General features: G+C 42.1%; 1 protein-coding gene across 1 annotated transcript in view; it reads left to right on the top strand.

Annotated features, from left to right (window-relative positions):
* Positions 1 to 23,071, top strand: part of LOC138577315 (class II histocompatibility antigen, B-L beta chain-like) — a 436,072-nt gene that overhangs the window by 147,398 nt on the left and 265,603 nt on the right. The window contains exon 3 of the mRNA XM_069649617.1: positions 1,018 to 1,311. Within this exon, the coding sequence (XP_069505718.1) occupies positions 1,018 to 1,311 (294 nt within the window). The remainder of the gene's footprint in view (positions 1 to 1,017; positions 1,312 to 23,071) is intronic.

Genomic DNA, 23,071 nt, shown 5'->3' with positions numbered 1-23,071 from the left:
GCCTTCACCTTCTCGGTTGTCCGGGCTGTCCACTCTGGGGTCGCCGATCTTCCTGAAGAATGACGCATTCCTGGTTACCGATGAAGTTCCATCCGAGGCAGTCACCATCGACCCCTTGACGGCCACCACATCTAAGGGAGCGGGTTCATACGTGAGAGACAGTTTTCCATGGGGGTGACGATTTCTCACCAGCACCTCATCTCCCAGCGCGATGTGTGGGGGTCTGAGGCCCCTCCTGATGTTCTCCATCTGTGTCCTGACCTGTCTGTCCTCTTCCACCTGCTCATTGTCGATAATGGCAGGGTCTCTGTCCCCCACCTCCGGTATGACATCTCTCGGGCACCGCTGGAAGAGTGCTTCTGCCGGAGCCACCCCCGTTGACGAGTGAGGGGTGGTTCGGTAACCTCGCAGGAAGACGTACAAAGCCCTCTGTAAACACTCCCCTTTTCCGTGGGCAATTCTGAACACCTTGTTGAGAGTGCGCATCATGCGCTCGGCCTCCCCGTTGGCGCGGGGCCACAATGGGGTGACCCGCCGGTGTTGAATGCCATACTCCTTCATGAGCTCGGCAAAACTCTCACCCTGGAATGGGGCTCCGTTGTCAGAGCACAGCACAGCGGGGAGGCCATGAGTGGCAAAGATCTTCTCCAGTGCCACCACCACGTTCTCAAACGCCACTGAGTCTATGAACTCAACTTCCGGGTACCATCCATGTCAAATCCATCCAATCTAAGTCACACAAACACTCACAGCAATGTTTTAAGAACACATTGAGAAATAAAGGATAATTAGGGACACATATATAAAAAAGCAGAAAAAGAAAGAGGGGCGAAGGACAAGTTGGTCGGCGGGCCTTTGGCGGGTTGTAGTGAGAAAGAAAATGGTGGGTAGGACAGAAAATGGTGGCTAAAGCCTTAAGGAGGAGGGGAAGATAACTGATTCATTTGTCTTTTTTCTGCCGTTAGTAAAGCCACGTGTGCCCTTGTAAACCACTAAAGGTTGTTGTTTTCCTTGCAGTTGCTCCTCATGTCACCATTAATGCAGAGGAGACCGAGGTTGGAGCACCCCTATACACGCTGTGTTGTCGAGCGACTGGTTTTTACCCACCCAACATTAATGTCACGTGGTTCCTGGATGGATCTCCATTGGCTCATGACCATGGAATGAAAGAACTTGTAATCCTCCCAAACAGCAATGGTACATTCCAGACCACCAGCTACATGCCATTCAGCATCTCCCACACCCAGGCAAAAAACTACCTCTGTGCCGTCCAGCATATCAGCACCCCCGAAGGCCTCAACGCAACGTGGGGTGAGTCACCAGATAGTGTGCAATCTGTCTCAACAACTAATTCTCTTTTTCATCTCAGTAATAAAGAAGCCTTGAACATATGACCATTGTGAATTTGAAAAGAGAATGCAGTGATGCCCAGTTGTCGACAGAACATATGCACTTCTAGCCCTCGTGTACCGTGACTAGTTTCTCACTTCCGGGACCATTTGTGTACTCTGGTGGCAGTCTGGATCAGGGCTCATTACAAGTATGGCGGTGCACAGGACAAAATTGGCAGCAAAGGAATTGCTGCCACTTTTCCCGCACCGCCATACTACGAGTATGTCCCCGGTGTTGGGGGATTTACCTCCAGCCGGATGCTGGAGGGAAATCCACTTTCTGCTGAAAATCGGCAGAATTACCGCCACAGTAATTCCACCAGCGGTAATTCCACCAAAAATGCCCCATAAAAAATGCGTATTAAATCTGACACCGCCACCTGTAATCTGGCAGTAATACAACCTGACCATGTGGCTGTAACGGTAATTCTGCTGGGCGGTATTCCAGCAGATTTACCACCGGATTACCACCCAACTCGTAATGAGGCTCAATTATGACTGCTCCTGTGTCTATCGCAAATGTTTCCTTTTTTCTTTCCGATTTTACCCCACTTTTTTGACTCTAAGGACATTTAGCACTTTTATCTGTGGAAATATCGTTTCCCCAGTAGGGGGGTGGGTGGTGAGGTTCTTTTTTTTTCCACCTCTGTGATTTTGTGTAAGTCCCGACTTCAGCCAAACCAAATGCTGACAACAAAAGTGTTTTCCCCTGCTCCAATAATTTAGCCGATCAAATGTCCTTTATTCAGTGCAATTTGATAAAATAAATCACAATGCATTTACTTACACACATGTTCTTAAAATGTGATATAATAACCCACAACATATTAGACTCTAAATATATACCTTCATTTCTGGCTAAAAGCTTTTTCCTTAAAACGTGGTTGTCTATACATATGGTTCATGGATGGCTGAAAACATCAGATTAGAGGAAACAAAAATAAACACTTTATTATATTCCCATGTAGACAATTCATATGCCACCACCGATCTCGGGACTGTACGCAGCCCTTCTGACCTTTGGACTTAGCAGCAGGGATCTTAACCTTGAGCGATGTAAGTAGAATGAGAGTAAGTGTGCCAAGGTGCCACTTTAATCTGATTGCAATCAAACAATCTGGAGTCTCCCATGTATCCACCTCGGCAGTCCAGCCCGCACTTAAAGCTGTCCCATTCTGAGACATGTCCATAACAACCTTGCTTGTCATTCGAAAACCCAGACCAGGTAGGATTCAATGCCCTCTACTGACTGTAACATAACACAATGCACATGCATCTGACTTTGCCCGTCGCTTTCAAGGCTTCGCTCCTCTGACAAGGCCCAATATCTCTTTTTCAGGGACAATAGTGCCTCATTATTAACTGACTCTGGATTGCCCCAATAATCCTGTCGCAAAATGGCTTTGAGCATATTTTATATAACTGAGCCCCGGAAAAATATCTCGGCTGTCTGAATCTTCCTTGATTCCATAATAGCAGAGCGATAACAGTAGGTCTCTCTATTCATCCAGATTCTAACACAATGGCAAAGTGGCTTCAACTCGATGTGCCTTGCCACAAATCTCAACATCTGAGTCCAAACATAAAATATGTAGGCCCTGAAAGAACTGTTTTACTGCTTTCTGAATCCATCGATGTTTTTACCCCAAACCTGTGCTTCCTGTGCACCTGCTCAGAGTGCTCTCTCTATAGATTTCCATGGCATCCACGCAGATGGGGCACCAACTTCTCCACACAAAACACAGTGTCCTACTGCTGCCTGTTCAGAGGTGCAGCTACTTACTCCCTCCTCCACCCCTGTTCCTCCCAGCAACCCGATGCCGCAAATTGCATGCCCAAATAGCCAAAGGAGTTCAAGCCTCGTTATTAGCAATCCCCACAAAGAAAGAACCTGACTTACTTACATCTGGCGTCGGAGCGCCGACCCACTACCCATTATGGGGGAGCCATGAAATGTAGGGAAACCACCTTTTCAGTTCGGAAACTTTACCGAACACAGAACCAGAGTGCTTGAGAGAGAGTTTGAACGCAGGGGACAGGGCTTACTTGCCATGCAAGGCTAGGGTGTTTTGTTTCCCCAAGCCTGCATGAGCCTTGGGGCAAGAAGGTTGGGGAACTGCAGAGAAGCTATTTCTGGTCGTGTGGTGCAGAGTCGGAAGCCTAGACTGCAGCTGAGGAGGCAGTGGTGAGTCCTAAATTGGAGCAGAGCAAGTAAGAATAAAAAGCATCTATTTGTATGTGTGCATTTGAGGATGTATATGCGTGCATGCGAGCGGGTGTTGTGTAAGTGCGCAGATGATTGAGAGTGCAGTGTAAATGGTGTGCATGGACGTGAATGCGCGTGCAAATGAGAATGCTGTCACGGATTATTGGACGGTCACTCTCAACCCAGGGAGTTTCCCCCCCACCAAGCAAGGTGGCGCACAACAAAGCGCTTAGCAGATTCGACTTTAGTGACGCCTCCATCCTATATAATACTGTTCAGCAGATACCTTCTGTACCAACAATAAGCTAGGAACCAGGCCGGTGTACCGTAATAATATGTATATGTTTATTTAAATTGTACCTCAATGAATAATAAATCGATCCCAAGGACAGCAGCCATCAACTCTGTGGCACCATACAATCTCACAACTTCAAATTACTTGCATCAATTGATGGACGTGTATTTCTAATAGACTTTCACTTACTACAACACCACAGGTAGAATTAAGAGATTTGCAACGTACCTCAGATTTCTTTGCCAATTAACCGGGAGAACAATTTTAAAACACACAGAGATTACTAACATTGGCAAACGACATATCAAATGCACAACAAGCAGGATCTAATATTTATTGACCTTAAGAAAATCTCATTAGGTAAGAGAGGAGGGGACAAAGAATGTCTCATGAGACAAATGGAGGCTAGAATGATATGTAGGATGCAGGCAACTATGGACCATGAAATGAGATCTTTCCTATGACTTTGATCCAAGTGTAAAAATGGGACACAACTGACAAAATAGTAACACATTGGCATATGGAAACTAACAAGGGAAAATCTATGCTAGAATATATTAGTAAGTTCAAGGACTGTATATGATGCCAAGGGAAGACTCAATACCCAGGTGTAGAAATGGGACATGGACAAAATAGTAACACTGCCAAAATATACTAGCAAGCTTGAGGACTGTGTGTAATATGCCAAAGGAAGACTCCAGAGTCATTAAGCTTTCAGAGTGAACTTGCTATACCAATGTGTATTTACTAAATATGGTAAAACGTCCTTTCATCACCTGCTTTTTCATCCCCAGGCTTTTAAACGTGAACATTACATCGTATGTGCTCATCGCATTTTTTAGGGGGGGTGGGAAAGGGCAAATAAGGGTTTGGGCGGGTGGTCAATTGCAAAAAATAAGTGTGGGTGGGCGGTTTGCCCCCCCCCCAAAAAAAACGATGAGCATATTCGATGGAATGTGCACGTTTAAAAGCCTGGGGATGAAAAAGCAGCCAATGAAATGACATGGAACCCTAAATATATGACCAAATACATTTAAATGGAATATTAGATGTGAAAGGAGATTTGCGCATTTTGTATATAATTGAATTAGGTCTATTATTCAGGGTACCAACTGGGGCTTGGGCCCGGATTGCCGGTGGTGTCTTTGCTTACTAATTAGCAAGCAGGAGGTATCACGTAGCGTGACTTCGCAGTAGGGCCGCATAAACATAATGACATCACACGGGAAAAAACGTGTGACGCACGGCAATGCCTATTAGTGTAAAGTTAGTTTCAAAATGGCAGCCATGCTGTGAAAAAAAAACGTGTGACACTAATGAGGCTTCCTTCGCACAGGAAGGTACGTAATTCTGTGGATAGTATGGTGGAATACATACATTTGAAGACCTGTGGTGCTATTGTGATGAAGTTTCTCCGTTTTCAAAAATAGACTCTGATAAAAGCAATTGGGGTCCTGTTCTCTGTGGAGATTTCCATACCAATTGAGTTGGTAATGTTGGAGGAGAACTTTAACCTAATGGGGCTCAGTTTTAGAGTAGCGAATTTGGCGGTACAAAGAGGTTGTTATCCTTCTTGTGAGAATGTAGACTACCTGTGGCTATAAAAGTGCAAGACAAGCAAATTTCAAATGAGGAGACTTTGTATAATTTGAACAAATCTTTTTCGAAAAACAAGGGAACTAACCCAGATATTTGGGAACGATATAGACCATTAATGGAGATAAGCTTGGGCATATACAAAATGGGTGTGTTCCACGTATGGATAACTATTTATGCTGAATATCTATTAAATGTAGAAATTTGAGAGACTCAGGATAGTATTACTCTCATAAACTAATAAGAACAATGAGAAGAATGCAAATAATGTTTGAATGACTCATTATGAGGATGAACTAGTATACTAATTGATAACTAATACTTGAAACACAGGAAGTAGAGGATGAGCCATATTATCAAAGAACACAAGGGGCATTAGATTTGTTTACAAAGCTGAGATAAGAGACCTACTTTTAAGAGATAACATCAAAGAGAAGATTGTATCAAATATGTGAAAAATTCAACACTGATACTACATAACTAACAGGATATGAACCTCTTTGTCTCTCTTTCCCCAATAATCCTACCTATCACCAACCACAATGTTCTGTCTATTCATACTTAGCCCGGTTTTGAGAAAGGGCTCCTGGCCGAACCATGTGTTTACCAAAAGGATGTTTAGGTACACCACAAGTACCTTGAAGACTCACAATAAAGAGAAAATATTGAATATAAACAACTTTGGAGTAATACTAATATATTCTTTTTCATTGATGTCTGGCACAACATAAGAATACCAACAATTCCCCTTTGGTTTGAAGGCAAGGTACAGGGAGTGGGAATACAGTGGGAACATTGTTTTGGCTTTTTATTAGAAAGGCAGGGTTTAGGAAATTAACTCAATGGCAAAACCATGTTTCTACACTCATTCCGATGAAATGTAGGGCTTTGGGCTTCTGATTTGGGAATAAATGGGAACATTCGTTTTGCAAACACTACGGCAGATTTTTAGGGAATCTTATTTTGGGATTAAGGATACCCCTCTTCTATAAGGAAGTAAGGGGGTACAGGAAAATAGGGTCACCCAATTACTTTATTGACTATACTTACTGTAACACACTGGGCATGACATTTGTTAGTTTTGTTAGTTTTGAATTGTACCAAAACTCATCCTGTGATCTTTTCTATATGGAATTTGTTGAATTAAATTTAATTAAATGTGCCAAGGGTCTACACAGATTTGACCATCCCCCGCCCGCACCCACAATTAAATTGACAGGGTTAAGGCAGGTGGTTCCCAAGACAATTCAGTTTAAATGGATAGGTTTTGTTTTCTATAATGAATTAGTTGAGTTAATTTTGAGTCAAATATGGCCAGGATCTACACAGTTTTGCCCCCCCTATCCACTATGCATGAAGAATGTGAAGGCTGGCAGAAACCCCCCACACTTCTGTTGTCATCAGAATCAATCTACTTACATGGGAAACCTTGGTTATTGGGCATTCAGGGAAACAGCAGGGCTCATCATGATAAAGCACAGATCTGGTCAAAGACTTCTGTCAAGGATAGTCAACAGCACCCAGTCCTCATCTGGCTCCTCCAATGTCAGGCCCAGTTACCTTCTAGGTTTCCCTGTCTCTGCCTCCCCTGCAAGGTTCACAGCCTCTCCAGGTAGACAGCTTTTCTCCTAGCAAGGTGGTACTTGAAGGATTTTGGTAGCTCTCCTTGCCTCTCGGGTTAGTTGTCCCTCGAAAGAATCCCCTCTCAGATAGGAAATTGCTGTTATATAGTGCTGATTACACTTACCCACTAGCAATATTCCCATTGTAAGGAGTGGCTACCTCTTTCCATCCCCCTCCCACCAATTCTGCCCACTCCCTGCTGATAGGACAAGGAGTTGGGAGGTGTGGATTATGGAGACTGAAGGGAGGAGAAAAATGCATCACTCCAAAATTACATGTTTTATAATTTTGGTTTTCTTGAAATCTCCCTGCATGGCAACTATCTTTATTTTTCAGATAACTGCATTAACGTATATATTTTTGAATTCTATATTTTATGGCGAATCGTGAAATACTAATTTCAGTTTGACACCCACTTCCTGGGAGGAGCTATTGTTTTTCACGATTTGGTTCTGAGCCAAACAAGTAAAGAAAATGGCACTTCACACTCTAAACATTTATTTTGCATTCTATCAGTTCACCAACTTTGGAACTCCTCTGAATTATGAGAAGGTCTGGATCATGTTTTCCTTCTTAACTCAAATTCTATAGTTCACGTAAAATCAGAGATACATAGAACTGACAGGCTTTTTGTGATCATTAATATGAGTCCTGGATGAGCTCACTGGGACGCACAATGTTCTTTTTATAAAGGAAAAAGCAGTGCAATATTAATCATAGGCAATGCATCACATGGGCCCCTGAGTTTCACACCAAGCTCCACTCTCCTCATAAGTTTAATTTCTCCCCAGTCACATGACATGGATATCTGCTTATATCATGTTATTCCACCCTGCCATTAAGTGTCTTCAAAGATCTCTGTTCGAAGCTAATTCATAGTTAATGCCCATGCTGCAAGGCCAATAGTGCCTGCCTAATTGACTTTTGCATTTGTATGCTGCTGCAGCCCTGCAACATGGGGTTAGGTTACATGTATTTGCGCATTCTGAACTCTCATCTGCACTTTGCATGTGATGTATTACTTCTGTACGCTCCTCTATGATGTAATCACCTCCTTTGCTTCCTTTCTGTAACCTGAAGCACTGCAACCAATCTCTTAAGTATAAGCGCCTAGCTTACTCTGGGTTTTGTGTGCTATATAAATAAATAAAATAAATACATTAATGGGGAGGCCTGGCCTTAAAGTCTTTTCTTCTAGCCGTCTTATCTGTACCCTGCGCAAATTGTGATCTACTGCTTATATTTCCTTGCATTTTCAGCTGAAAACCAGACCTCTTCTCTTAGTAGGCCCAGTCCAAGGGTCTTTATGTCAACGTTTCAGAGGCACAGACCTTTCAGTTCAGTGGGGAAAACAAGCTACATACATAATTCTAACAGAATAGCATTTTACATTGAAAAGAGGTGTTTAAACATGTAACATTTTGTATCGCATCTGGGCCTGTTGTCCAGGAATGAAATCCTTCTGTAATACAATCAGTAAAAAGATATGAGTCTCACTTTCAGTATTATTCACACATAGGCCACAGTTAACAAAGTAAACTAGTGTTCACTTCTACAACAAGTAGGCATCTCCTTTTAAATTATGCTATTTTGAATGTTCAAAAAATTGTTTCATTTGTGACAAATATAAAGTGCTTGGCTTCACTTTAGATTCCTGGATCACATCCTTGTGCTGTATTGAAGTCAATGTGACATCCTGCTATCTGTCCCCTTAAATGAGATGGTAGCTTTTCATATTTTATGAAAAAGGTATTTTCAGCCACAACTCTATTTTGTAGCTGCATTGGGTACATTCTGCTGTATCATTGTTTAAGACACGCTTTCCCTCACCTTCCCATTTTGGTAATGTTGAGTGGGGCCCACCTTTCTCATTCACTAGGCCTCATGTTGGAAATTAATGTTTGAACTGGCCTGCATATTCCAATGGGTTTCAACATCAGCCAGCTTTATTCTCACAATAGGGCTTTGGATAACCTCCCACTTTTTGTCGCTATGGGGCTGTATTTTGACCCCACAAGTTCCCCCCATGGATCTTCAACTCAGGTCACTCATAGACAAGGGCAAAGGAGAGTGGGAGTTTTGTTTTCTTTTTGGTTTTGATTTATAGTTTTCCTTGTTGGAGCGTATCCATTCTTTTTCCCATCCTGAGGGAGTGGGTGCTCTGGTCTGCACTCCTCTCTTCGGATTTTGGGGTTTTGGTCCTGGAACCTCTTCCTTTTTGGAACCACCTACCCTCAATCTGTGAAACTATGGAGTTATTGAGTCTGCAGAGAGCAGTAAAAGAGAGGTTAAGTATATTATACAGTACTTCTTTCCCCTGAGTAAATAGGCATTCAGTTTGAAAACAAAACAACATCACACATTAACCTTGATTTTCAGTCCCATGAATATTCCTACAAACATTTTATTTCTCTAATTTGGATATAATCCTCATAGGTATTAACTGTTTTACCCCCTGTAAATGTGTGATATTCTCCATCCGGGTTTCCATCCTTTGTTCAGATGGTTCCTGAGCTCTACCCTCGCTGGGCACTTCCGTCAGTCATAGCGCCTGTCTGGGGTGACAGCTCTTCAACTGAATGATATGGACCCATTACTCTTCCTTATTTTCTCCTTTAGGGATGCAGATCTTATAGGCAACAGGTGAGATTTTATCGACAAGTTCAAAGGTACCGTGCCAAGAGGGGAGTAACTTATGCTCCTTGGTCTGGTTCCCTTGAAAATTGTACAGGTAGAACCTGTCCCATGCTTCATACTCCTTCTTGGTGGTTTTTAATTTGTAGTATGTTTTCATTCCTTCTGCTGACTTTTCTAAATTGCTCTGAACATAAGCAAAAGCGTGCTGAAGGTGTTTTCTTAAATTTTCAATGTACTCATGGGTAGTGGACACGTGTATCAGGTTCTGCTCTTGAGTTCTGTAGAGCAGATGCTGAGGTAAAACCCTCTTTCATCCTGTCATGAGCTCAAATGGAGAAGTTTTTGTTGCAGAAGACGGCATCAACGTAATGGCCATCAGGACAAGCATTAATCGGATTTCCCAACTAGGTCCAGAGTCAGCCACAAACATCTTCAAGATGCCCACAATTGTCTTATTGTACCTCTCAACTCCACCGCTTGAGGCTTGGCGGTAAGCAATGTGGAGTTTTCTTTTTACCCCTACAATCTCCCACATCTTGGTGATCACCTTGCTGGTAAAATGACTTCTTCGGTACGACTCAATCCTTTGCAGGAGGCCGAAACCAGAGAAAATGTGATTTATCATTAGTGTGGCAGCTGTCTCTGCCTTACAAATCAGGGCCGGAAGACATTCTACCCACTTGGTAAACAAACATGTTACCGTCAGCATGTATTTGTTTCCTCCAGAGGAACGAATCTCTGGCTTGATGACATCAACTTGTAAATCCGACCAAGGCACCCCTTTAAGTAGATGTCGAGGTCCTGACCTATATGTGGCTAGTATTCAACCTTGCGCAAGATTTCTAATGTCATATGAACCCCCCTATGACCGGCAGTGGTCACATCTAGATAGGGATCTCCTTATGAACATACTGGGCCTCATTACACGGTAAAGAACAGATAAACTGGGCTTAGGGTTACAGCTGGTCTGTTGGGCGACACTTGATGCTCGAAAATAGGTGCAACAAATTTTCGTTTTTTCCAGAATAATCACTGTTGTTGTCGCAGATCACTGGACTGACGGTAAGCCACAGGAAAAAATGTCTAGTGTATGAACAAATAACATGCAACCGCATGAAAGAGAGTCCAGGAAATTGCGCCTTATTTCAAATACTTGAGTTTATTTATATTGTTTTACTATCACACTCGCCCTTGCTTTACGCGTGTTTCGGCCATCAAAGGCCTTTCTCAAAATAGGGCCTGAAAAAAGTAATACTTAGATTTAACCTAAAAAACATTCACATGACAATGTGTTACACAATAAATGATCAATATTTAAAAAATTAAAAAATGAAAAAAATGCATAATTACCCAAGTGATGGTGTGGATGCAGGAGAAACAAACAGGGAGGGAGAAAAGGCAACAAATATAATATAAGTAAGGAACAATACCTAAATATTATATACTCAACCACAAAGGCCACAGAGCTTCCAGGTAAAGACTTACCCACTAGGGTGTTCAATGATTCCTCACTCTTCGCAATTATAAAGGGTTAAATCCCATTGTAGTCTATTTCATGTAAAAAGAAAAAATAACGGGAAAGTCTGTATCATACTTCTTTTGAAATACCCGAAATTGTATAATAGTATAAAAAAGCATATTTTAGCTTGCATTCCGTCTAAACTTGCATTTTAAATTCTACTGACATTGCTCAATGCGCAATGTCAGTAGAATAGTTATTTTTTTTTTTTTACATGAAATAGACTACAATGGGATTTAACCCTTTATAATTGCGAAGAGTGAGGAATCATTGAACACCCTAGTGGGTAAGTCTTTACCTGGAAGCTCTATGGCCTTTGTGGTTGAGTATATAATATTTAGGTATTGTTCCTTACTTATATTATTTTTGTTGCCTTTTCTCCCTCCCTGTTTGTTTCTCCTGCATCCACACCATCACTTGGGTAATTATGCATTTTTTAAATTTTTTAATTTTTTAAATATTGATCATTTATTGTGTAACACATTGTCATGTGAATGTTTTTTAGGTTAAATCTAAGTATTACTTTGTTCAGGCCCTATTTTGAGAAAGGCCTTTGATGGCCGAAACACATGTAAAGCAAGGGCGAGTGTGATAGTAAAACAATATAAATAAACTCAAGTATTTGAAACAAGGCGCAATTTCCTGGACTCTCTTTCATGCGGTTGCATGTTATTTGTTCCCATTACACGGTAGGCGGTAGCCCATGGCGCTATTAGCGCCATGGCTACCCCCTACCGCCGTCTGAGTCCGGGTTCCTGGAATAGGGATTTACTGGTCTAATCTGACCTTTGCGGGACCAGTAAGTCCCCATTTTGGGAACCATTCCCCATTCCCATTTGAGCAATTTGCTGAACCGTTATTAGCTCTGAGGTCCCTCAGCGAGAACCGTCCATAACGCCTGGGCAGACCACACATTAAGGACGGGACCCACCGAGGGACCTCATAGTAGGGCGGTAGGGGATTACCGGCACAGGTGCCCTTACCGGTGCCGGTAATCCCCTACCGCCTACCGTGTAATGAGGCCCACTGTCATAGATTTCAAACATTTTGGAAAACTTCATCAACACCCGCAGATCCTCTTTCCCAATATAATCAGATTCTGTCAGCGGAAAATTCACGGGGTCTGCAATATGTTGATAACATTTCCCAATAATTGGATCCTCTTTTTGTACAGTAATCAAATCTGCATTTGGGGTTTCTTTACTCCACTGGGCCGTTGAGAGTTCATTATTGGCATGGGTTTGGTGGGACCTGGTGACAGCATTGACCTTGATTTCCCACAACAGGGATTCAGTTTCTATGAGATCCCTGTGAATGGCTCTGGTTTTTGCCAACTGGTCAGCCAAGTAATTTCCAGTCTTGTCTGGTCCCTCTATTTTGGAGTGACCTCTGATCTCTGCCTAATAGGTGGTCATCTCATGCCTCGATTTTTCCATTTAATCAGGTGTTCCATGAACCCATTCCTGACATAATCTGAATCAGTGATTATGACCAGATCTTGGAGTTGGTGGTGAATGGCAGTGAGGATGGCTTGATAAACAGCCACCAACTCTGCCACCTGACTACTTTAGGGTCCTATTCTAGAACCAGCAAAGGGTGCTGGGGTATCATTCACCCAGGGATTTCCAATGCCAGCCACTAGTTCCTTTTCCCCGTTATTTTCAACCTGGTAGGAGCACCCATCCACATAAACTGTGGGTATCGCCTACCATGTATCTTCCTCATAGACTTTATGCTGGGAAGTTAGGTACACCTCCATATTGTCATTGGTCCTTAGACTTTCATCCTCAAGACAGTTTTCTTGTGCACAGTCATGCAAGTCAGCCAGTCCTTGCGCTAAAGGACTCTTCTTGTTTTGGCCATATCTGACCTCAACCGGAAAGCCTTGCATGGACAGAATCCCGGAAGTAAGTAATTCTGGATTTACATCTATTCCCTTTTTGGATTCGGTCACTTTGAAGATATTGCAAGGGTTGGTGAGGAGTCTCGACAATGATGTGCTCCTACTGGATGAATGGGTGGTCATTTTTCAACTCCCACACCGTTGCCAGGAGTGCCATTTCACAATCATTGAATATTTCCTCCACAGAGGACAAAATCTTGCTCGCGTATGACATTACGTTGTTGACCATATCGTGCTTTTGGTACAATACCGCTGTTAAGCAAATCTGAGAGTCCTGCCTCCAAGAAGAACTCCTTGTTCTTGATGGGGTAAGCCAAACAAGGGGCTTGGGAAAGGCTTCTCTATAGTTGTTTTACTGCCTCAGATTGTTCTGGACCCCACTGCCACTTGACCCTGGCCTTTAATAAAGGGACCAATGGCCGAGTGACGTCTGCATAGTCTTCAATGAACTTACTACTATAATTAGTAAGACCAAGAAGGCTTCTTAATTCTCACAGAATAGTAGAGTCTTTCAATTTCAATCATTTTTCCACCTTTTTCACCTGGGGACTGAGACCCTCAGGGGTGTTTTTGTGCCCTAAGAAGTTCACACGGGTCTTACACCACTGTGTCTTCTGGAAGGACAGTTTTGCTCCGGCTTTATGCAACTGGGTCAATGTGTTTCAAAGTGCTTCAAGGCAAGAGAGGGAACAAGGGAAAATACAATGACATTCTTAAAGGCCATGAACAGTAAGGATGTGAATGTAACTATCGTACTCGGCATGATGACATTTCAGATAGTGCAAGAGCTAAGATTTAGATAAGGAAGGGAGGGAAAGGTGGTAAGGAAATGGAAACAGACATGTAACTACCATACTAGGCCTGACAACATTTCTGGTAGAGTTGGAGAAAAACAAAAGGTGAGGGAGAGGAGTGTAGAAAGGGAGGGGAGGAACAAAAAAAGCGACTATCATACTAGGCCTGACAACATTTCAGATAGTGCTGTGGGGGATATTAAGAGGGGGGAGGAGACAGACGAGGTTGCTATCAGACTAGGTCTAGGGACAATTCTGATAGAGTAACTGCATAGAAGAAAGTAAGGGGAGGAGATAGGAAGAGGGAGAAGGAAGAGGACAAGAGAACAGAGAGTAAGCAGTCAAAAAGAGTGGAGAAGCAAGAGGGGAGAGCGAATACAATTACAGAAGTCAGTAGTAACACATAATGTTGCAAGCCAGGATACAAGATTCAGGGCCACCATGAGTACAAGATGCAAAGGAAGTCCAGCATAACAGTTGAGAAAGGGTGACGCACCGTGAATCAATGAAGTCCATAAAAGTGAAATCCAGCATTGGCCACAAGACAGTGATGGGGAAACCAGAATGTATCAGGACAGACTCCTGCAGAAGTAGGTTGGATGGGGGAGTGGAAGCAGGGTAGGAGAATCAAGCAAAACAGGCAATACCTGTGTGCGAAAGGGGGGGCACAAGGGAATCTCACGGGGGACCAGAGGGAGTGGGGATGGCCTGTGGGGACAAAGGGTATAAATACATGTTGGTGCATGTTTACTTGCTGTCTGAGCAGGGGGACGGGCCCTGGGTCCTCCTGGTCCCAACAGGCCCAAACAGGAATTGCCCTTTTCTTCGATTGCCCTTCGCTTCGGACGCCCCGGGCGAGAGATGCCCTCGATCTAAGAGTGAAGAGCAGGAGGAAGAGGCAGGGCTAAGAAGGTGGGTGGTGCTTAGGCCAGGTGACCTAGATCCACTTGCACCTGCTCCCCAGCTGCAAAGGAAAAGAGGCTGGAGGGCTCCTTTAGTAGGGAAAAGAGCGGCAAACAGGAATGCACTAGGTGGGTGGGGCTTAGGCCTGGTGACCTAGATCCACTTGCACCTGCTCCCCAGCTGTTCCTCCACAGTGGAGCTCTCGATTAATACATCGTCTACATAGGCCAGGTTTCCCCTTTGGCCCAAATCGGGTATGGTCTCATGTAGGTAGATATTAAATCATTGCCAGAGTTTATCTATCCAAGGGGGTTCGGGTCTATGTGTATTGCTGCCCCCCGAAGGTAAGGGCAAGCTTGTACTGGTCTTCCCTACTCATGGGTACTGTCCAGTAACCATTGGTCAGGTAAATGGCAGTGTACACCTTTGCCCCTTGAATCGGTGCCAGCCCTGGATCGGTGTAGGGAAGTGGCCATCTTGACATGTGGACCCATTTGTTCAACTCCCTCAGGTCTCCACATAGTCTCCATTGGCCGTTGGGTTTGAGTATCCCCAGATACCGTCATTGATACTGAAGCAGTCATTTGGAATTGGTACAATGATCTCATTACCTAAATCAAAAGAATAATGTTGGGCATCAACCGCCATTCCAATAAAGGTGTCTGCGCCCAAAGTGATACTTTGAGTGTTGCTGTTATCCACCAATATTCCAATAGTTTCATGTTCTAGGTCTTCTAGGTGTGTTGGATGCAAATACAAAGCTTGTTGTTGGAGATAATTCAAATTTTTATAGGTGTCCTGATTTTGGAGCTTCTGTCCTCGCTTAATTTTTAGGGGAATTGTAAATTGGTGGACCTGTCCTGGAATGGTAACCTCTTCCATCACTTACCTTCAACCGCATAAGGCAGCAATTGAGCTGACCGGAATGCTTTCCTAGTATTTCAAAAGCCCATGGGGCTACCCCCCATTCGGGACCAGGCTTTATTATTCATTAGATCCAAATGAATTACGAAACGATTGAGAATATCACTGCCTAAATAAAAGGCAATAGGGACATCTCTAAAGACCCAACAATTATGTTCTATGCTTTTGTCAACAATGGAAATTATTAGCATACACCTGCGAGGCAGTAGGTGTTTGGAATATGCGGTTTCCAGGCCTACTTCCCATTTATCAATCAATTGATAAATGGGAAGCTTCTTCCGTTTTTCAGGCATACTCTGGCGAAAACAGTCTCCTCCCCCTCCTTTATCTGAATGGGGAAAAACAGCTGTTCACCCTTTATCTGTATGTCGGTCAGATTTGAGCTGGTTTTTCATCATCTTTTGTCATGGAAATTGGGTTTCCTTCCCATTTTGGATTGGTATAACATTTCAGAGTATTTTCCTCCAGTGTTGAATGCCACTTAAAACTGGGAGGGAGGTTGATTTTCAAGAATGGAGAAGGGTACCATCACCAGTTTGTTCTCCTACAGAGATTACGGTGATGTCTAGGACTTGTACTTGAAATGGAAATCTATTTTGTCGGACCGTTGTTCCGTCACATGGCATGTGCCAATCAAACTCACATAATTTGTGCTTTCTTGTAGTTTGATCGGTTGGTAAGTCTGAATCCAGAGGACCTTGTTCACACAGTCAATCAAGGGTGATAATCTCTGAAGGAGGTCATTCCCCAATAGACAAGTTGTGCCCTCTGGAGTCATGACTATCACTGGATGTTTCACCCTATGTCGTCCAATTTTTATTTCCAGATCTGCAATGTCTTTGACAGAAATATCATTCCCACTGAAGTTGTAGAGTTGTCCGGCAAGAGATGTGAGGGGAATTTGGTGACCCTCCCCCTTCCTAAATTTAGTTGGTCAGGGGCATTTTTAAACAGGACCTTTACAGGAGCATAACATCTTCCTTCTCTCACCTCAAGGGGGCAAAGAAAATATGCATTATGTGCCAGCTTGGCAGTTAATTCATTTATATTGAACTCCGACACTGTGTGATCTTGGACAATTTTCTGTGACGGGGTCTGGAAATCATGGATTGGGAAGTCCCCTTTTTCTCCCCCGATTCTTTGCTGTACCCCTTTTCCTGGAGACAGTTCCCAGAACCTGTTTGGGGAGAATACCTCTGTGATTTCTGGGTCATCTGGATGACATTATTTTGGTTTAAGAATGTTTTGCTGTGGCTCGGTATACATGCTTACCCTGTCAAAACCAGGGTCTTTTGGGACCAGTTTTCACTTTGGGGGATCCCTTCATCCCTGAAACAGAAGATTTTATTTTCCTGAATCCTCCAATGATTCTTCTTCTTCAAAAGGGATGATGTGGACTACCTCCACAAAGTGACTTTTCTTTTGCTTTCTCCTACTTACGCTCTGTTCTTTAGGTTCCAGCTTTTCAGGGGTAGAAGATTCATATTCGGGCTCAGAGGTTTCCAGGGGTTTTGTTCCGGTCGGGAAAGGAAGCGCCCTCTAGGCTGTGCATCTCCTCTCTATCCGGGCCTCCTCCTCATGAACCTGTTGGTTGTCAGAATTGTCTTCCAGTCACTTCCCCCCCAGTGCCTGAGACCCAGATGTTGGATTATTCTGGGCGGCAGGTTCCAGTTGAGGGTTCAAATGAGCCCTCAGCAATGTGACCCAGGTCTTGGGTTAGTTGTTGGACCTGTCGCTCCAGTTGTGAAACTTTTTATGATTGGTATGGAGGTCTTGATTCATACCGTTGCTGCTCCCAGAAAGGGTAACTGCCCCATCTCCTGGAGTAGCTCGGGTATTGGAAGTCTCCCTAATAACTTTTCATCCTAGGTCTCTCTTCTCCTGGGTTCAGGAATCTATCCTGAAAGCGGGGAGAGAGAGGAGGATTATTCTGGAAATTAGGGTTCGGGGTGTACCTGGGAAAGAAGTTCAATTTGGGAAGTGCAGTATTACTTCCCTCCAGAAGGAAGTTTGGAGGGAGGTTTCCTGGGTTGGTACTTACCTGATTGGACCCCACTCTTTGTGCTGGGGGAGTACATTTATATCTGTTCATAGGTCTTGTACCTTTGTATTTTGGACTCGCATAGGTGGCAGGATCAGAAATGTATCCTACCTGACTCCTTCTCAATTGGGCTGTATCAGTGGGTCTCCTCTTCTTGTCGTTCTTCTTGTTGGCAGAACGAGTATTTTTAGGGTTATTTTTATTTTCAGAGAACCTTTCGACCTCATAGAGGCATGTTCAATCACCCAATCCATGGTCCTACGCTCATGAAAATCCCTTACTAATTGGGTCATAATGTAGTTTCAGAAGTGTATGGAAGTATTTATTGATGAACAAACTTTCTAGGCACCTGGTCTTCCCCACACTGCAGGTTGTATGCTGCCTTGGGGGCCTCCTGTGGGTTTTATGACTAGAGAAGTGTTTTAAAATGGCTGCCTTGTAGGTGGACCATTTATTGTGATCTTGGTCCCCCAGCCCTGCAAGGAAGAAGGAGTACTCAGGGGAGAATGTCCACTTGACAAACTCCATGCAATTTCTATTAATTTTAATTCCAAATGATCTCATCATTTGGCCATAAAGCTCTAGATGGCCCCATACTGAATATTTGGCATTCTTATGGTAGGAAGCTGTGAAGTTCCTTATGGCCTTTATTTGCCGAATTGGGTGTTTTACAAGACCTTTCTTCTGTTTGGAAGACTTCCTTTTCTGCTACACCTGGGTCCATTCACCCTCTGACTCACAGGTGCCACTGTTGGGGGGTCCATGCGCAGTTCTCTAGGTGCTCCCTACCTCTATGAGACTGCAGCAATTGTCCAAAACTACGGGGTCTGGACTCTTCTCTCCTGTGGTGCTGTGAACCTTTGGGGTCTTATCCCTTGTAATCCCACCCTCCAGGTATACTGGGGTATTCCCCCCATCTCCCTGAATGTGTGGAGGTTTTTCAAACACTCTTTTACGACAGAAACTCTGTCTCTTCTCTCTCTGCAAAATGGACCAGGTGGCCCCTTTGTAGCTTCATGTTCTGCCAGTCCAACTCCCTGATCTTTGCATCATAGGAGTACTCTTGGTCAGAAGTGCTCGCTAGGATATTTTTTTATATATATTTGTTTAATTGATTTGGTTGAAATTTCAACATAATAACATTGAAAGGATTTACAAATTATTTACATACAATACAGATAGCAGTTAATACAAATTATAAAAAGGAGAAGACACATATCTCACATTTCAACCTTACACCATTATTAAAATATACAAATTGTTTACATACAATACAAAAACAGTTAATACAACTTGTACAAATAGAAAATACACATTTCTGGATATATTTAAAACATGTGATTGAGTTAATCTGAATAAATATTTAGAGTAGCATTTAAAACAGGGATCGCACAAATCCTCAAGCCACAGTAAATAAGAGGGCACATAATTTAAAAACCAAAATTCAATTATTCTAATAAAAGAATAAGTTGGATAATAAATGTATGAGCATCTAGAAGCAGAAGAAGAACTGGAATCCCAGTGCTTGTAAGCTAAGATTAGTGCACATGCAAAATATACTAATAGGCTCTGACGGCGGGTGGTTGTGTCCAGGTGTGGAGCCTCTGCTTAATGCTCCAACAAACTAAACTACTAAATTACAGCGATACAACCACACTGCACCATTTACCAAACAATATCGTTTTAATGTAAGTTTCACAAAGAAGATTGACTTGTGTAACACAGATGCAGCGGCTGAAAGGCAGTCCTTACAGAATAGATAGCCTCTGCAATTGCGAAGATATATATACGAAAGCTAATGGGTACTCACCCAGACTTTTTACTAATCATCCTAGGTTGGACTCCGTACCAACAGGAACACAAGTCAATCATCTTTGTGAAACTTACATTAAAACAATATTGTTTGGTTATTGGTGCATTGTGGTTGTATCGGGATAATAAATGTATGTGCCAAGTTAAATAGTCAAGTTCACTTTCAACAGATAATTTATCACTGCCAAATTTAGAGAAATAGATTGCGCATTAACAATAATGTTCCACATACAATCAGGGTTTAAGAGCGTAAATGCAGAAAGGAATCTATGAAAGCTTTCTTTCCTCTCGGCTACTAGCATTGAACAATACACTAATAAGTGGTTTAATGTTTCAATTTGATTGACGTCCTTACACAATCGTCAACAGGACTGAGCCCCTAGGGCGTTAGCACGAGTAGCTAAAATTTCATTTGTCGGCCAGAGATTGAATCTGAATTGCATAAAATTGCTACAGTGAGTAGGATCAGGACATTTCTGTAAATAGATTGGAATCTGATTGACTTTTTAAATTTTGAAAAATGTTCATTTCCATTTTGAAATAAATTGTGCCGATTACACTCCTCCCAAGTGACGCGCCATTCATATTCCCATAGTTTCTTTTTGGCCCTTAAAGGTCTATTGAAAAGAAGTTTTTCATCAATTTCAGATCTGAGCATTAAATCAAGGCAATGATTCTTCCAAGTACTTAGGGAATCACCATGATTGTCCTCTAGTAAAAAGGCCAGAGATGGCAATATATAAGTAAGAGATTAACAATTCATAATACAATTCCAATATAACATGATGGAATGCCAGGCAACAATTATTTTCAAAGCCAATAAGCCTAGCTCATATCGAATGATTTGTATGGGCAGGGACTGGGGTAAAGAGAGAACTGTCTTCCAGAAAAGACCTTCCACGAGTTCCCATTTTGGACAATGTTCGGGGAGTTTAGTATGTGCTGTATAGGCAATATTAAGAACAACTTCTTGTTTATAAAAAGTTATGACAGGGATATAAAAGACCTTTCCATATCTATGCCAAATGATAGTGCCTTGAGCTGATAAAGATTCCATCTTATGTCTCAATTCTAATTTATATGGGGTATCTGCTTTTCTAGAGTGTATGTTCTGACTTAGATATCTATATGCTTGAAAAAAGTTACATTTCTTGGTATCTATGGTCCATTTGTACAGATTTGATCATGTCAAATTATGTGTGGTCATGATAAGAGTATTGGATTTCTATGTGTTAATGGAAAGAGAGTTGACAAGAGCATAGTGTTCTAGGGTTCGTAGTTTTCTCTGTAATTCTATTGGGGTTTTGTCTAGGAGCACAAGATCATCTGCATAGAATAACCAATAAATGTGAACATTTCCTACTTTAGGAGGAAAGGGGGAAACAAAGTTTAAGTACATATCAATATCTATAATAAAAAAGTTAAAAAGAACAGATGCTAAAATATACCCTTGTTTAATACCCCAAAAGTTTGGAATCACTTTGGATAAAAGGCCTTCACGATTTAATTCACCACAGTGAAATTGGATTAATATATTAAGAAGGTAGGTGGGACAGCCAGTCTTCAGCAATTTGAACCAAAGAAGTTCCTTGAGAATTGAATCAAAGGCTTGTTTAAAATATATAAAAGCAAGATATATTGGTTGGCCTGACTGAAAAACAATTAGCTTTATAGCTAACAATATTAGGAGGTTCACTGCTATCCCTTGATTAGGCACAAATCCAGATTGGTGGATGTCTAGTAGTGAAGCGGCTAAGTGCCAGTTTAGAAGATCTCTTAAAACTAGTCAAGCAAAGACTTTCTCTGGTATGTCCAATAGGGCTATCGGCTGGTAATTAGATGGTAAAGACTGATTGACTTTCTTAAATATTGGAATAATTATGGATTGGTTCCAGGAGTGTGGAAAAGAACCCAAATTGAGAACTTGTCAAGAAATTAAGAAAAGAATAGATCCCCACAAATCTGGATAGGCTTTTAGGGACCTATTAGAGAGGCCATCAGGGCCAGGAGCTCTGGAAGTACTCAATTTCTTAATTTTCAAGAAGATGTCTTCATCTGTAAAAGTAAAATAATATAAATAAGTTCGAAGGAATTCAGGTATGGGAGGTGTAACAAGTGTGTGCTAAAATGAAGATACAAAATCTGTTTGGCGATTACATTAATCAACAATGGGAAATGATGTATCATTTGTCCCAAGCTTAAGTAGCGAGCAAATCTGTGCACTATACTTAGAAGCTAAAGTAACTAGCATTGCTTCACCATCTTTTTGAATTGTATTGACCTGATGCAGCTTGGAACAGTTTTTGTATTTTGATTTAATGTTTTTTTAGCTTAAGGACTTTATCCAGGAGATTAGCTTGAATAATTTGTCTTCGGGCTTTCCTAACTGAGATCTTCATAGCTTGAATCTCATGATCATGCAGTTGCTTAGGAATAAAGAGTGGACAGTGTTTTGTCTGCAACCTTTCTGCAAAAAGATGAAGTACTTCAGTATATAATGGAAGAGAAGGAAAGTTAAAAACCTTTTCTAGGACAGAAAAACAGCCAAAAAAATGCTGAAGCTTATTTGCCATCCAATTAATTCAATTTCAGCTCCCTTGAATTGGTATGGTGTGCGTGTAGCAATCACAAGAAGATTGCTTCAGTTGAAGGTTGGAAAGTGCTAAGAGATTATGATTGCTCTTAAATGTAGAAAGAACCTCAAATGATTCCATAAGAGAAATAGAATGTTTTGTAACAAAGATGTAATCTAACGTATCACATTTATCATTGTGAAACCCCTGTCATTTATTAGCGACATCTCCCGTTATGCTCTATGGAATAGATGTGAGACATTTGATATTTAAGTCACCAGCTATCAGGATAATATCAATTGTGTCGTCAGACATTGCTAGATTTAACATATGAGCAACAGATGTTAAGAAGCTATCATCGGATATGGCAGCAGAGTTCCAGTACAAGTACAAGTTAAGGATAGGTGTGCGTTTGATCTGAGCCCGGTAAATAGTTAAGGGACAGAGTTCGGTTAGTTGAATAAATGGATGGGGAGAGGTCCAGGGAAGCAGGGTATAGCCAAGATCTAATTTCATTGCTGTAAGGAGTCCTGCTGATGGACGACCTTTTGGATGTTTTATTGTGGGGACCCAGCAAATATTACGCCCAAGCCATGTAGGAGTTGTAGTTATCCAAGTTTCTTGTAAGATAATTACATCAAAGGTAACAAGGAGATTAGTTTCAGTTTGAAATAGAAGATGTTTAAACCCTTCCATGTTCCAGACTACAACTTTTTTCTTGGAAAACTCTTTGGGAGCATGGTACTATTGAGTAGATAGAGCAGTGTTATCTTTGATTGCCTTCCCAAGCCACATCCAAGGAGAGTCTCTGGATGTTTGCGATGGTCATCTCAACACCACATCTCATATGAGGG

The sequence above is a fragment of the Ambystoma mexicanum genome, chromosome 1p (genome assembly GCF_040938575.1).
Source record: "Ambystoma mexicanum isolate Mex_15411 chromosome 1p, UKY_AmexF1_1, whole genome shotgun sequence".
Classification (NCBI taxonomy): Eukaryota; Metazoa; Chordata; class Amphibia; order Caudata; family Ambystomatidae; genus Ambystoma; species Ambystoma mexicanum.
This window is presented reverse-complemented; position numbering and strand designations above follow the sequence as displayed.